The sequence below is a fragment of the Hevea brasiliensis genome, chromosome 3 (genome assembly GCF_030052815.1).
Source record: "Hevea brasiliensis isolate MT/VB/25A 57/8 chromosome 3, ASM3005281v1, whole genome shotgun sequence".
Lineage (NCBI taxonomy): Eukaryota > Viridiplantae > Streptophyta > Magnoliopsida > Malpighiales > Euphorbiaceae > Hevea > Hevea brasiliensis.
The window spans coordinates 15247014-15259724 of NC_079495.1; the positions used below are offsets into that span (position 1 = coordinate 15247014).

The following is a 12711-nucleotide window of genomic DNA, read 5'->3' on the forward strand; positions in this document are numbered from 1 at the left end:
CTAAAGAAAATGGATCAAACCTAACACCATCACAAAAGTTAGCTCAAAAAGAGAAGATTTACCTAAATTTTATATTTAGATCAAGGTATTTGTCCGAAATCAATGTAGGACAACAAAACTCTCACTTTTTCAACCCACCAAATTACCCAATAGAAAAAGTTTTGATATCTTGCCTCGCATTATATTACCTTACTTTAAAAAACTCCATATACTCTATCTAAACATAGACTAAATCATTTGAAGGGTCCGAAGAAAATAGTGTTATTAGGAAACTTTATGCAAAATTAGTCTGTTATTAGAAGACTTTTTCATTTGAAAACTATATTACATGAAGTACAACTATCATATTCAGAATTTATTGAGGAAAATGTAAGTCTTCTGTGCAAGTTAGGCTAAGTACTTCGTTGGAACTGAAGGAGAAGTTATGCATGCAAGCAACTTCTTGCATACTACTCGCAAGTCATGTGAAGGATCCGAAGAAGATATGCTTAAGAGCACTTGTCTGGCTTCTAGCAATCCCTCTGATATGCTTTCCAAAATGGCATCTTCACTGCCCATGAGTGATGCCACTAGCTTTGCACCTGCCATCTTTTCCTAATGGACAATGAAAAGGCACCAATTGAGTGATAATGCAAAGCAAGTTCTAAAAATAAAGGCACAAGGTGAGGAAGAATATGGGAAAACAATGTTTTCGGAATAATATGAATAATTAATAAAGACCGACATAGTTCTGAACGCCACGTAAAATTGTACAAACTAGGGTTTAATACCTTCTCAGAACCTTCCCTAAGAACTTTCACGGAGAGTTTAAGAAGATCAACTGAATATGGAAGGATTGCAGACTTTAGATGGTACACAGCTGAAAACAGAACCTGAACACAAGCAGCTCTGATCTCTGCATGCATTATCATCTGCACAAAGGATAGAAAATGAGTTTTTTTTTAAAAAAAAGAATCTCTCTCTTTTTTTTTTTTGGGGTGCGTTTGTGTGTGTGGTAAAAATAGTCAAACAAATAACCAAACTACCTCAACAGAATGAATAAGATTTGGAAGAGTTCTTCGAGCAAAAGATTTCTTGCCAGAATCTGATATCTTCTGGCAAGCACTTATGAGAGTGTTAGCCATACAAAGACGAAAAGAATGTGGAACTGGTGCATCAAATTCATTTTTTTCACTCCTTATTGTGGAGATAGAAACTTCTTTTTTATCATTTGTCAGTTGATGGATTACATAGGCCAGAGCAGAGTTATCTGAGGCATCATTCCCTGCATTTTGAACGAAAGAGGTCAAATATGCCTAATTAGTAACATGAAAGCTCATTCTAGGAAGTAAGGATGCGATCCCAACCAGAATTTCTCGTCTTCCCAATAGTGCTATACTTCTCTGAGGAGTCCTTAAATGATTTGAGAGCTTGCAGTTCAGCACATATCATCAGTGCCAAGCAGTCAATGCATCCATGTTGTGCTTTGGAAACTGAAATGGAAGAAATTCATAGGCATCAATTTCAAACTATGATAATTGGATCAGCAAAAGAATGGGAATATCTACCTTCATCCCCATCTAAAGACGGCCACAACACAACTGTCTCTATAGTTTTCCTGATTTGAAGAATTGCAGGATGAGAAACTGAATCACTCCCTCTAACCTATAAAACATGATAAGAAATACGATTAGCTGGAACATAATTGCATGAGACACTTAGAATTAAAACAAATGTGAAGACAAACAGCTTTCGCTGCTTGAGATGACACTATATGATATTGACAGAAGTCACTTACCATAAGAGAAGAGCAAATGGCAAATAGACAAGCTTTTATCCTTAGTATATCGTGAGAAATTGCAGCATGTTCTAATAAGGAGGAAACAATCGTAAGGAGCACCTACAAAATAAAGAACAGCTTTGATCAAATTTAATTCTAATTCTGCAAGAACACTATGAAATTCTTTCCAGAAAAGGGAAGAAGAAGATTAAAATGGACTCTTATATGTATCACATGGTATAATTGTTGTAATATGCTGGATGATCTAATCAATGAGAAAGGACAATAAAAATGGCAAAGAGAAGATTTCTTCCTATTCTGGGTAAATCTTGCAGTCAAATAATGTTTCAAACAAAATATAGAAGCTACATTAACTGTGAGTCGTGTATAGGAAGTAAAAATCTTAAATGGATTTTGAGAATCAGAAATATGTACCTTAGCATATATAAACAAGCATAAACCATATTATAGTAAATGCCAAAATTGCAGCTACTAACAGTTCTCCCGAGGAAGATGCATTAGCAGAAAATAAGCTAAGGTAATGTGTCCCTTCCGAGGTACCTGAGGATGAATGCGGCCACAGAGCTCAGCAGCAAGTTTTCTTACATCTTCAAATTCGTACTTATTAAACGCCCTACAATAACAGAAATAAATAAAAAACATCAGATTATTTTTCATGTAACTGAAGCTTGAAGATATTTATGCTCATGGATTTAACCTCTGTAGAAGGAATGCAGCAACACACTCATCAACAACATTGATATCTTCCCATTCTGAAATTGCATCAGACAAAAACCGGAAGTTAGTGACGTCAACAAACTGCCAGTAAACTAAGTAGAATGATGAATTATGAAAATGAAGCAGCCACTTCATAGCTGGGATTCACTGATATCATGAATGGATTGGATTAAGCATATAATTAATAAGATAACTAGAGCATTGTTGCATAAATGGAATAAAGAGGATCTCTAGTACATCAGTTTACCAAAGTCCATGGCTGAGTTGTTTCAAGCTAAGCAAATGAGGATTCCTTTAACAAATTTCACTACTCACTAGGAATATTTGCCCTTCATGGTACACGTTATTTCAAAATAGACAACAAGAATGAAATACTGTCTGGCAAACATTAAATTTATCCCCTACTGCAAAATTCTTTTTACCTATATCTTTTATTTTTCATGTACTGTAAAAAAAGTATATTTAGGCGCACTTGACTTTGATAGATATTTTTCAATACCCAGTATAAGTTGACATTAGGCTAGTTGCTTAGTGATCAAGTGCCTACCTCTTTGTGCAAAAAGTCAGAGGTTCAAGCCCTGACAACTTCCCATCCTATAATAATAATAATAATAATAATAATAATAATAATAATAATAATAACAAACGCAGTATGAACTTATGAGGAGGTGATAATAATGTTTTTATTTTAGCTATCAACAACTCAATAACTAATTTGGAGAGATTCCATCCTCAACAAAGCTTGTAAATTGGCAAAGATACATGCTATAACTACAATTTTCATTGTGCACCAAGTAATGAAGCCATTAAAACCTAAGTGCTTCATCGGCTTATCCTTACACATATAATTATACTACATCACATACTTTTACTGGAGTGCTGGAGTCATCCGTTAACATTTCATCCACAACATAGGCATTTCAGAAATTCTTCGTATCTCATGATCATAGTCATGCATAGAATTGTTGGATTGTTTTGGGTCCAGTCTGGACAATACTAGAAGGGTATTGGGAAACAAAGACATGGTACTTTGGCATTGTAGAAAGAGATGATTCTCCTTAATTTCAATTAATCTGTACATGGGTATATATATACAATTGATTCCTTTAATTGTGTTCTACTAATAGGAAGAAATCCTAAATAGGAATACAGAATATACAGAGAAATAATATAGTGATTGACTTTCCATAACACTCCCCCTCAAGTTGGAGCATAGATGTTAATCATACCCAACTTGTTACAAATGTAGTTAATCCTAGCTCCATTCAGAGTTTTTGTGAAAATATCTCCTAACTGCTCTCCAGTTTTGATGTATCCTGTTGAGATGATCTGTTGTTGAATCTTTTCACGAACAAAGTGACAATCAATATCAATATGTTTGGTCCGCTCATGAAACACTGGATTAGGAGCAATATGGAGAGCAGCTTGATTATCACACCACAATTTCGCAGGCAAGGAGGTCTTGAAACCTGTCTCATCTAGTAATTTAAGTATCCACATTACCTCACATACTGATTGTGCCATGGCTCTGTATTCCGATTCAGCACTAGATCGAGAAACTACACTCTGTTTCTTGCTTCTCCAAGACACCAAATTTCCTCCAACAAAAACGCAATATCCAGTAGTTGACCTCCTGTCAACCTTAGATCCAGCCCAGTCGGCATCTGAAAAACATTCAACATTCAAATGCCCATGATTACCATATAACAAACCTCTTCCTAGAGCGCCCTTCAGATAACACAAGATTTGTCCCAAGGCTTCCCAATGAGCAACAGTTGGGGAAGACATAAACTGACTTACCACACTAACGGCATAAGCAATGTCAAGACGAGTGACTGTAAGGTAGTTCAATTTTCCTACCAATCTCCTGTATCTCTCTGGATCTTCAAACAACTCACTATCCCCTGCTAAAAGTTATAAATTTGGAGTCATTGGTGTACTGCAAGGCTTAGCACCTAATTTTCCTGTCTCTGTCAATAGATCGAGGACATATTTTCTTTGAAACAAGAAAATACCCTTCTTACTTCTCATAACTTCAATACCCAAGAAATACTTCAACAAGCCCAAGTCTTTGGTCTGAAACTGGGTTTGGAGGAAGGTTTTAAGAGATGAAATACCTGCAGAGTCACTCCCAGTGATGACAATGTCATCCACATAGACTACCAGGAGAATTAGGCCAACCTCAGATTGCCTATAAAATACTGAGTGATCACACTTACTCTTTTGCATACCAAATTCCTGTATTGCTTCATTGAATCTCCCAAACCAGGTCCTAAGACTTTGTTTCAAGCCATAAAGAGACTTCCGAAGCCTACAAACTTTACCCAACTCCCCCTGAGCAACAAACCCAGGTGGTTGCTCCATATACACCTCCTCCTGAAGATCACCATGAAGGAAAGCATTCTTGATATCCAATTGGTGCAGAGGCCAATCATATGTAGCTGCTAAAGAGATAAACAAGCGAACAGAAGTAAGTTTAGCTACAGGAGAAAAAGTGTCGGAGTAATCAACCCCATATGCCTGAGCATATCCTTTTGCCACAAGGCGTGCTTTTAACCTAGCCACAGAACCATCAGGATTCACCTTTACTGTAAATACCCATTTGCAACCAATAGCTTTCTTACCAGTGGGCAAAGACAACAGTTTCCATGTACCATTAGCATCTAAAGCCTCCATTTCCTTTTTCATAGTAGCACACCAACCAGGATGAGACAGTGCCTCACCAACAGTATTAGGGATAGGAACAGAGTCTAAAGAAGTAACAAAACACCGTGAACAAGAAGACAATTGATTATAAGAAACAAAAGTAGAGATAGGGTAAGTGCATGAACGCTTACCTTTACGAAGAGTAATGGGTAAGTCTGTGTCAGAATCATGATCAATATGAGGTACAGGATCTCCCAACGAAATAGCTGGTGGAGGATCTGAGTCAGGAATCTCCAATCTCCAGGAAAAAACATGAACAATGGGAGGTCGATTAGGTCTAGAGACAGAAGGAACAAGCTGTGGGAGAGGACTAGACATTGGTTGGACAGTTTATATTAAGAGATCATCCTCCTCCCCCTGACTCTCATACACAGATGATTGAGGAAAGAATGGAGTGGACTCAAAAAATGTGATATCTGCAGAAACAAGATAACGATTAAGAGTAGGAAAGAAACAACAGTACTCTTTTTAGAGCCAGGAGTATCCAAGGAGGACACATTTGAGAGACTTCGGATATAATTTAGTAACCTGTGGGCGAACATCACGCACAAAACAGGTGCAAAAAAAAATACGGGGTTCAACAGGGAACAAAGATTTTGTAGGAAACAAAGCAGTATAAGAAATATCCCCATTAAGGACAGAAGACGACATACGATTGATCAAAAATATGCCGTAGAAACTGCATCCAGGAACTTTCATATGAAAAAGAATAGCACGAGTTACCTCAAGAAGATACTGATTTTTTATTTCAGCCACGCCATTTTGGGATGGGGTATCAATACAGGAAAACTGATGAAGAATGCCATTTTGTGTCATATAAGACTAAAATTGTGCTGAAAAATATTCTTTGGCATTGTCACTTCTTAATATGCGCACAGAAATATTAAATTGAGTTTTGACTTCATTACAAAAGGCACAAAAGATAGAAAATAACTCAGAACGATTCTTCATTAAATATAACCATGTAACACGAGAATAATCATCAACAAAAGTAACAAAATAACGAAATCCAGTTTTAGAAGTAACAGAACAAGGACCCCAAACATTAGAATGAATTAACTCAAAATGGGATGAAGCCCGTTTATTGACTCTAGACACAGAAGGCAAACGATGATGTTTTGCAAACTGACACGACTCACATTCTAGTACTGATAAAGACTGAAACTGAGGACACAGCTTCTTCATGGTAGACAAAGAATGATGGCCCAATCTACAATGAGCTTCAAGAGGTGTTAAGGTACCGGAGCAAACAAGCGACCCCGGTACATGATTTTCCAGAATGTAGAGACCACCTGACTCACGTCCTCTACCAATAATCTGCTTCGTCGTAAGATCCTGAAACAAACACTGGTCAGAAAAAAAGGAAATAGAACAATTTAAGGTACGAGTAAGTTTACTAACAGAAAGTAAATTAAAAGAGAATTTTGATAGACACAAAACAGATGATAAAGAAATTGACGAAGTCGGGTTCGCAGTTCCAGAACCCATGACACAAGAAGTAGAACCATCAACTAAAGTAACAGTAGAGGAAGTGAGATTAGACTGAAAAGCAGATAGAAGACTAGAATTACCTGTCATGTGATCTGTCGCACCAGAATCAATAACCCATTTGGATGAGGAAGACACAAGGCATGTAGTGGATTTACCTGACTCAGCGATAGCAGTGACAGGGGAACTGGTAGGCTTTAGAAATGCCTGATACTGAGAAAACTGTGCAAATTTCTCTGCAGATACCAAAACGATTTTCTCAGAGGAAGATATTGTAGAATCCTCTGCTGCCATATTTGCCATCTGCGATCGCTGATTTTTCCTCTGAAATTGCGGACAATTATATTTTGTATGGCCAGGCTCATAGCAATAATAACAAATGACTCCTCTTGAGTCCTAATTAGAACTAGCCTCCCCATTACGCTGATTACCTCTGTTGCCTGTAATTCCTCCTCTACTTCCTCTTCTATTACCCTGTTGTCCATTTGGATTACGGCTAATAAGAGCACTACTGTCAGGTTGTGAAGATTGAGTACTCTCTGTACGAAGGACCCGTGTGAACGTATCATGCAAAGAGGAAATCTCAGAACTTGAGAAAATATGAGATTTAGCAGCCTCATACTCTGAAGGAAGGCCTGCAAGAAAACTTATAACAGCCAGTTGCTCTCATTGAGCCTGCTGAACTTTAACATCAGGATTAAAAGGCAACAATACATTAAGTTCCTCATATACCCGTTTAAAATCCATAAAATAAGCCATGAGAGACTTATCATCTTTCTCAGCACGGTAGAATGCCTTACAAACATCATAAATACGGGAGATATTCCCTTTACCAGAATACAAAAAAGCTAAGTAATCCATCAATTTATTAACAAATTCACAGTGATTAATTAAACTAATTACCTCATCGTGAATCGAGTTCCGAAGTTGCAAAAACAACCGAGCATCCTCCCTTAGCCAAGTTTGCCGTGTATCATCAGTAGGTAGGTCTTTAGTAAGGTGATCACCTTATCAATGCTACGCAAATAGATCTTAACAGTCTTACTCCACTCCAGGTAATTCGAACCATTAAGTTTGTGTTCCGTGATCTTAGTTATCACCGGAATCACATTAGAAATAACATTCTTATTGTCTGCCATTTGTTGAGACAAAGAAAACTAACCGAAACGCTAATCCATAGTACTTACAGCTGCAAAATAACCCAAAATCACAAGTCAAGCAAATACCGAAAGAGGATCTGAGAGGCAAACCTCAGAAGTCCTTTAATGGTGTACTGGACCAGGCAACAGCACACAGTGGTGGAATGAGGGGGTTGAGGCGACGCCGGCGATGCTGATCGGAGTCAAAACGGCCGACAGACGCACCTCCACGCGCCAGCGAGTGAAGAAACAGCGAGAACCTGAGTTGGGCGCGAGCCTCATGCGCTTGGATTTCGGCGACCTTATCAGAGGGGACAGCCGGTCGGCCACCAAGGACTCTCCGGAGCTGGGTGGTGAGAACAAATAGTCACCCTAGATAGATGACCTAAGATAACAGTGGGTTTTAGTCCAGAAACAAACAAGAAAGAAATTCCAGATTTAGATTCTTTAATGAACCAGCTCTGATACCATGTAGAAAGAGATGATTCTCCTTAATTTCAATTAATCTGTACATAGGTATATATATACAATTGATTCATTTAATTGTGTTCTACTAATAAGAAGAAATCCTAAATAGGAATACAGAATATACAGAGAAATAATATAGTGATTGACTTTCCATAACAGGCATTGCTAAACTTGCATCCCTTTTTTATTTTTCTTTTTCTTTTTCTTTGTATTATGCAATGATTTATTAGATAGCTAAAAGTAAATTTTGAAAAGCAAAAGAATTGCTTTATAAGAAAATTTAAATTTTTTTTTATTTCTAAAATTGCCTTTTGCCTCTACCATTTAAAGGAAAATTCATATATTTTCCAATTATGCCTTCTTATTGTTACTTTTGCATTACAACAAAATCAAAATCTGTTAAAAGAATTGTTTAGAATGCCAAAAGCAAAAAGTTGAACGAAATAGAACCTTAAAGAAATAAAAACTGGTTTGCCTATCATGTACCGTCTAACAGGTTTGCAATTCAATCAGGTAAGAGCAGCCAAGTGTATGGTTAAAAACTTCACTCAGATCTATGAAAAATTATATAATTGAAACGGGAATAAAGAGCTAAGCACTGGGTTATGCACTTGAAATTGAACTTCACAACAAGAAGCAACTGTATAATCAACTCATGGAGCTTCTGATTGTAAAAAGAAGAGATATTAAATTACAAAAACACACCATGAGTAATGCCTTGGATGGGAAGTTGACCGTACATAGTATGAGAATTCAGGTCATCAAAAACTCCCAATGGAAGCATCCGAATGATAAGTAATGGACAAAGGCGCTCAAATAAAGATTGTTCCATTTTCATCAACTCCTCACTCGTGCAGGATTTACTCTCCCATCTGGACAAGAAGCCCTTGCTGATCCTGTTGGAAAAAATGCAACATGATTCACAGGTAAAAATAGTACCATCAACATCAGAGCAAATTCTCTGAGATTTTACTAAAAGCATGTACTAAAAAGCAATCTGTTGAGGACCTGAAATTAAATTCTTGTTTGATTGGCAAGTAATATACAAACAGCACGACTTCAGCCACATAAAAATTACCATACAAGTAGATGATGTTTACAAACTTAATGTGATCGGAGAATAAACTTCCCAGAGGCTATGCACCAGATACTTTGTTAACCACAACTCTTAAGTATATGCATGTGGACATCAAAAAAGCAACCATGTAAATTATCAGCAAATCAATGCAAATAAGGTTCTCCTCCTAAATTTTTCACTCAAGTGCAATATATAAAAAATGAGAATGTGCACGGAAGTTAAAATTGACAGAATCCATATATCCCCAATATAATTATCAAGATATGAACTGTGGGGTTTCAGATATTCATGGTAGTAAGAGTATTAACTGGTAGCATTCATGATAGAGTTGGGAACCAAAGTTTCCCCAAATAACTGGGAAAATTTTCAGTAATTAATATTTGATTGAAATGATCCCAAACAAGGAATATAACTTCAACTAAACTTTCCCTTACAGTATGATTACTAGCAAAACCAACATAAGCATCAACCAAGCTTAATTGGAATTCTAAGAGACAACCAGAAGGAATCTCCTGAGCAGTATTTTCCCTCTGCCCCAAGCAAGACTGCCCATACAAGCTTGGGACCCACTTGAAGATGTGTTTGATGTGTTTTGGAGCTGTTAAACCTGAATTATGCTGCTGGCTTGAGGGACACATGCCCATGGGTGCGTGAAGGTCTGCTGGTGCCCATTCTTTAACAGCTGCTTGTCACGCAACCTGGGGTGTAAGGGCTGATATTCCGAAATGCTCCGCATCAGCATATTTCATTTAGGCTTCATTTGGGGTTGCATTTCAGATGATATAAAACTGGTTTTGACTAAAAAGTAGTTTTAAAATATGTTTGCTTAATATTGAAACAATGGTTTAGCCTATTCCAGACCAAGGTTTTGGAAAAGCATCAAAATTGATGCTTTTTCCAAAACGGCAGTTTCACAATGACTGAGCAGCAGTTTTTATATTTTAGTTTAAAACAACTACGAAAATGCCACTATATAAGATTTGGTTTTCGTCAGCCACATGGATCTCTTTCTTGTTGAATTGTTGTCTTCTCCTTACGCTCTCTTCTCCTTTTCCTCGTCTTTCAATTTCTCTCTCCATAGTTATCTGAAACCCTAGCTTTTCATAATTTCATTGTACTTCTAAAATCAATCACCATGGGAGGAGACAATTAAGGTTGCTGTTCATACAGTTGTCAATGAGTTCTTATACTCTGTGCTGGAAATGAAGACAACCAGTTTTGAATTACTGGTGGGTTGGAATGGGTTTTCCCGCAACCTTTGACAATGTCTATTTTGGCATCAATGTTGTACAAAATTTGATCTTGAAATGCCCATTATTGGAGAAATTAAAACTAACAAAATGCTTGATGTTTTTCATCGTCTGCTCAGTGTAGAGCACCTGCATGTTGGTTTTTAATTATAGTTGCCAGATTCTCCTAACCCCCTTGGGTTCCGCAACCTAGATCGGCCGTTCCAAAACGCGAGACATTTGCGTTGCAAATCGCTTGGGAACGCATTTTGGGTCTCCAAATCAAGCGATCTCATTTCACTATATTCAACACAAAATCAAAGGGAAGAAGAAGAAGACGCTATTCATTTCTTCTTATTTTTTCTTCTCTTTCTTTTTAATAAAAAAAGGGTACCTGGGATGTTAGTATGCAAAGAAGAAAAAAAGAGGAAGAGAAGAAGTAAGAACAAAAAACAATAAGCAGCAACAGCTATGAAGCCTTAAGAAGAGGAAGAAAGAGAAACTTTCTAAAAGAAGTCTCATATCTCTCATTCTCTCTCTACATTACTGTTTTAATCTTTGTTGGCTTAGGTGATAGTGAATATGGATTGCTGGTTTCACATGCTATTAAGTCTAATAAGGCCTATTAAGTAATTATAATGTGTTATACATACCATTGAGCTCTTAAATTATAAAGCCCACTAAATATCAATTAAAAGCCCATTCTATTCAAAATACTATTATTTTTTAAAATTTAATTGATAAAAAAATTTAATAGTATATTATAAAAAAATTAGATTTTTGAAAATTTCTTTTACTAATATTAATCTTGTAAAATATATACAACATAAAAAATTTAAAAATTATGAAACCAAAAGAAATTATTTTATTGGTTGTTTTCAGAATAAAGATTATACTAATTAATTGTAATTTATGTATCACAAATTGAATTGATATAATTCACGTATCGCGTACTGAATTAATGTACCAATTAAGTCTACTCCCTGCGTACCCTATATTTAGCTAAGTGGCGAATCGCGTACCCGTACTAGTACCACGATCCAAGATGTTCTGCGTTCTGGGTAACTATGTTTTATGGTGGTAAAATATATTACTTAATTAGTGGCTATTCCATTTTTATTTATTTGATAATGTTTCCTTGAGTACTTTCTTAATGTTTTTCTCCTTTTGGCATTTTCTTAAAGATTTTGGCCGCAGTATATATCCTAGAGAGGCTTCCTACTTCTTTCAATCATCTAAAAACTCTTATATTTCTTGCAATATGTTTTGAGGAGGTGGATGAGGTTTCTGTGTTCTCTGTTTGATTAAAAGCTCTCCTTACCTGCCAATACTTACGATTAATGTCAGTTCAAATGATCTTTTTTCTTAATGTTCTAAAAGGACTGTGGAAGGGATTAAATTGAGATAGTTTGTTCTTGTTCTAGGTCCATAACACGGAAGTTGAAATCAACACACCAGTTTTTGAAGACTTTTTGGAAGTTCAAAACCTTTCAGAAGTCACATGCTATCAACTTCAAGAAGAGAATGCTTAGAATATTAATTTGTGAGTGTTTATGAATATGACAATTAATAAGCTTTATTTGGCAGGAGGTCATAATTTTTTAAGATGATTTTCCTTGGTGCTCATAATTTTGAGAAAAAAGGTTTAAAATTTTGAATTTCAACTTTGTTTTCATCACTGTGATTCTTAATTTCTTCACTAAATATCAAGCAAATTCTTAATTTCAGTTTTCATGGTGAATTTGTGGTCTCATTGGCATTCCTCCATCAAATGGTGCAAATCCACAATCTCCAATGCATCAAAGGCTTAGCTACATTGAAGCATCACATAATATCAGTCCAAGATATTATAAAATTTATAAAGATCTGATTAATATTTCCTGAAGTCTAGTACTTTGTTTCTATTAATCAGGAAAATATAGTAACTCTTATATTTGCATTACTGACACAGAAGCAGTACCAGGACCCAAGCATTCTATAAACCCCTATAAGATATATCTCTAGAGATTTTAGATTTGCATTTTGGGAGGCCAAAAATCAAGCCAAATAGCCATTTAATAACTCTCCTATATATGCTTGGCTTCCCTACTTGCATTCAGACCATAT

At 36.2% G+C, this 12711-nt stretch overlaps 1 protein-coding gene across 2 annotated transcripts in view; it reads right to left on the minus strand.

The window, feature by feature from the left end:
- Positions 1-236: 236 nt before the first annotated feature.
- Positions 237-12711, minus strand: part of LOC110663402 (uncharacterized) — a 30740-nt gene continuing 18265 nt past the window's right edge. For both annotated transcript variants that reach the window (XM_021822690.2, XM_058143895.1), the window contains 9 exons: positions 9004-9194; positions 2478-2532; positions 2321-2393; positions 1778-1879; positions 1548-1644; positions 1347-1472; positions 1026-1264; positions 771-911; positions 237-594 (listed from right to left, as the gene is read on the minus strand). In XM_021822690.2, the coding sequence (XP_021678382.2) occupies positions 388-594; positions 771-911; positions 1026-1264; positions 1347-1472; positions 1548-1644; positions 1778-1879; positions 2321-2393; positions 2478-2532; positions 9004-9194 (1231 nt within the window). In that variant the 3' untranslated portion in view covers positions 237-387. The remainder of the gene's footprint in view (positions 595-770; positions 912-1025; positions 1265-1346; positions 1473-1547; positions 1645-1777; positions 1880-2320; positions 2394-2477; positions 2533-9003; positions 9195-12711) is intronic.